This window comes from Monoraphidium neglectum (genome assembly GCF_000611645.1).
Source record: "Monoraphidium neglectum strain SAG 48.87 unplaced genomic scaffold scaffold05241, whole genome shotgun sequence".
Lineage (NCBI taxonomy): Eukaryota > Viridiplantae > Chlorophyta > Chlorophyceae > Sphaeropleales > Selenastraceae > Monoraphidium > Monoraphidium neglectum.
The window spans coordinates 1-2657 of NW_014008389.1; the positions used below are offsets into that span (position 1 = coordinate 1).

Here is a 2657-nt window from a genome sequence, read left to right on the forward strand (position 1 = left end):
CCTCAACCCCAGCTACGTATGCGAGTACATCCTGAAGGGCGGCGACAAGGAGGAGTTCCTGGCCAAGTTCAAGAAGGCCATCAGCCCCGGCTTTGACCCAGAGAAGGACCTGCAGCGCGTGGGGCTCGCAAACCAGGCGAGAGGCGTGGGGGCAAGGGTAGTGCGCCTGGAGGGGGCGTTCAGGCCATCCGAGCGGGGGAGAGCTGTGGCGTTTTGGTTTACGGAGTGGCAAGCAGTGATGCTGTGCCGGGCACGCCTGGCCCTCCAGCAGTGCATGCTCACTTGTGTTTTCGTAACTTTCATCTCCCCCATCACCATGCATGCGCACAAACACCCCACCCAACAGACCACGATGCTCAAGGGTGACACCCAGGAGATGGGCAAGATGTTTGAGCGCACCATGCTGTCCAAGTACGGCCCCTCGGCCCTGGCCGAGCACTTCATGCTTATGGACACCATCTGTGACGCCACACAGGTGGGGGTGCGAGGGCGTGCATATCTTGAGCAGCAGAGCTGTTTTTGTGTGTGGGGGGGGGACAAGAGTTCGATGGTTGCAAGGCCGAGTCAAGCCATTTGCGCTGGTGGGGTGACATGGAGGGGTGCGGGAATCTGGGGGCTTGGGCACTGGCATCAATTCAAAGTGAGAGTTGGGCAAGCAACACAAGCAAGGCCGTGCAAAATTTGTTTGGGGGCGTGCGGCGCCTCAACTTTGGGCCTCATCGGCAACGAGCAGCATGGCGGGCACGCAGTGATGCAGCCACACCAGCCCATAATCTTCAGCCCTGGTGGCGGCCCTGTCGTTTTCAAACGCTAGCCTTTGCCCTCCTGTCTTGCCTATCCACCTGCAGGAGCGGCAAGACGCGTTGTACGAGATCACCGACGACAAATCCATCGACTTGATGATTGTGGTCGGCGGCTTCAACAGCAGCAACACCAGCCACCTGCAGGTGCGATTGCAGGGCGAGGGGCAGCAAGCGAGGGCGTACAACAAGCGGGGCCATGTCGGTGATGGGGGCCTGGAGGCAGCAGCTGCCCGCTGGGGTGCACGGCAGACAGACATCAGCTGGGCAGCAGCTGCAGGGGCGATATGGTGTGCAGCTGTCCCCAGCTTGGCACATCTGGCTTTTGTCCCTGTCCTCTTTGCGTGTTACAGATGACCTCACAACCCCGCTGCAACTTCGCTCAACCCACGCCCACCCGCGCCGCTCGACTCTGCAGGAAATCGCGGAGCACAAGGGCATCCCCTCCTTCTGGGTGGACTCCGCCGCGCGCATCGACGTCGCCGGCAACAAGCTGCTGCACAAGACCGGCTGGGGGGAGCTCAAGGAGACCACAAACTGGCTGGGCGACGGCCCCGTCACCATCGGGATCACCAGCGGCGCGTCCACCCCTGACCGCGCCATAGAGGAGGTGCTTGACAAGGTGTTCAGGATCAAGGACCCCGCGTTCGCGGGCATTGCGCCCAAGCAGTGCGCGGCAGTCGCGGTGCCCGAGGACGAGGAGGAGGAGTGAGGCGGGGCTGGCCGCGGTGGGGGCGGACGGCGGCGGCGGCGGCCGCGGCGGCGGCGGTCGCGGGTCCAAGGGGTGAGAGGCGGAGCGCGCCGGTGCTGAGTAGCTGGGTGCTGTTCATGGCAGCTGCCACGGTCTCGGCGCACGCTTGGCTTGTCGGCAAATTTTGGTTGTGTTTTGTGAGTTCACTGTTGTTAGTCTATCGTGTATCTGGCAATCCTGGTCATCCTGCCTCCCTCTGCGCCCTGCAGCGCTATTTGCACGTTGCTGTAAATGCATCCCATGACTGTAAGGCATCCTTTGTAAGGCAAAACGAGGTTGCAGAGGCCACTTCTGTGGAGGCTGGTTTCACAGCTCCTGTTCTCATTATATAATGAGCGTCCATGCCGAACGACGTTGACTTGTGCACCCAGAGTGTGCGCCGTACTCAAACCCTCAGAGCAGCAAAGCACCATCTACAGAGGAGCAAGGTAGCAACAGGACCCTGAGGCTGCTGCTGTGCGCATGCACTACGCTCTGCTTCGCAGGTTTGATCGCCCGCAGCAGCGGTAGTACGTGCACGCGGGACGCACCCCTTCCCCCGCGCGGCGCCCCATGGTAGCAAGGGCATGACTCTGCAGGGTTTTTTGCCCGGGGCCCCCTGCCACCCCCAGGCCGCAGGCAGCGACCGCAGGGGTGGCGGGCCCATCGACCGGCGTGTGTTGCACGCCAAACAGTGGGGAGCAAAAAGCTGCGCTGATAGGTGGGGAAACGGTGAGATGTGACATCACTGGTGAAAATGTGCAGGACGCTGGTGAGATGGAGGGAAAAACCAGACAAAATACGCGAACAAAAACAACAATGCAAAGGAGCGAGCAAGCATCGCTGCGCGGGGCGCCCGCCACCCGGGCGGCGAAGGCCAACAGCAGGGCTGTACGGGTCCCACCCCTTCAATCTGGAGCGGCTGTGGCGGGTTGTTGAGGCCGGACCCGAGCCGGCTGGGTCAGCCCGCCCGTCCAAACGCGGCTTGAAGCAGCAGGCAGCAGTGTCACGCTGGCTCGAACGCCACGGCTGCTAACGCATTGGGGTTGTTGCGACTGGCGCACAGCCGCTCTGCCAGCTCTAGATATGCCGCCTGCTTTGTGTGTCAACCGCAGGTCCGGGCGTGG

At 62.2% G+C, this 2657-nt stretch overlaps 1 protein-coding gene across 1 annotated transcript; it reads left to right on the forward strand.

Annotated features, from left to right (window-relative positions):
* Nucleotides 1–352: 352 nt before the first annotated feature.
* On the forward strand, nucleotides 353–1512 carry MNEG_15340 (4-hydroxy-3-methylbut-2-enyl diphosphatereductase; the record flags this gene model as incomplete). The annotated part of the gene is made up of 3 exons (XM_014036189.1): nucleotides 353–475; nucleotides 849–947; nucleotides 1219–1512. 3 exons carry the CDS (start codon nucleotides 353–355, stop codon nucleotides 1510–1512), a joined length of 516 nt encoding a protein of 171 aa, XP_013891643.1.
* Between the last annotated feature and the right edge of the window lie 1145 nt (nucleotides 1513–2657).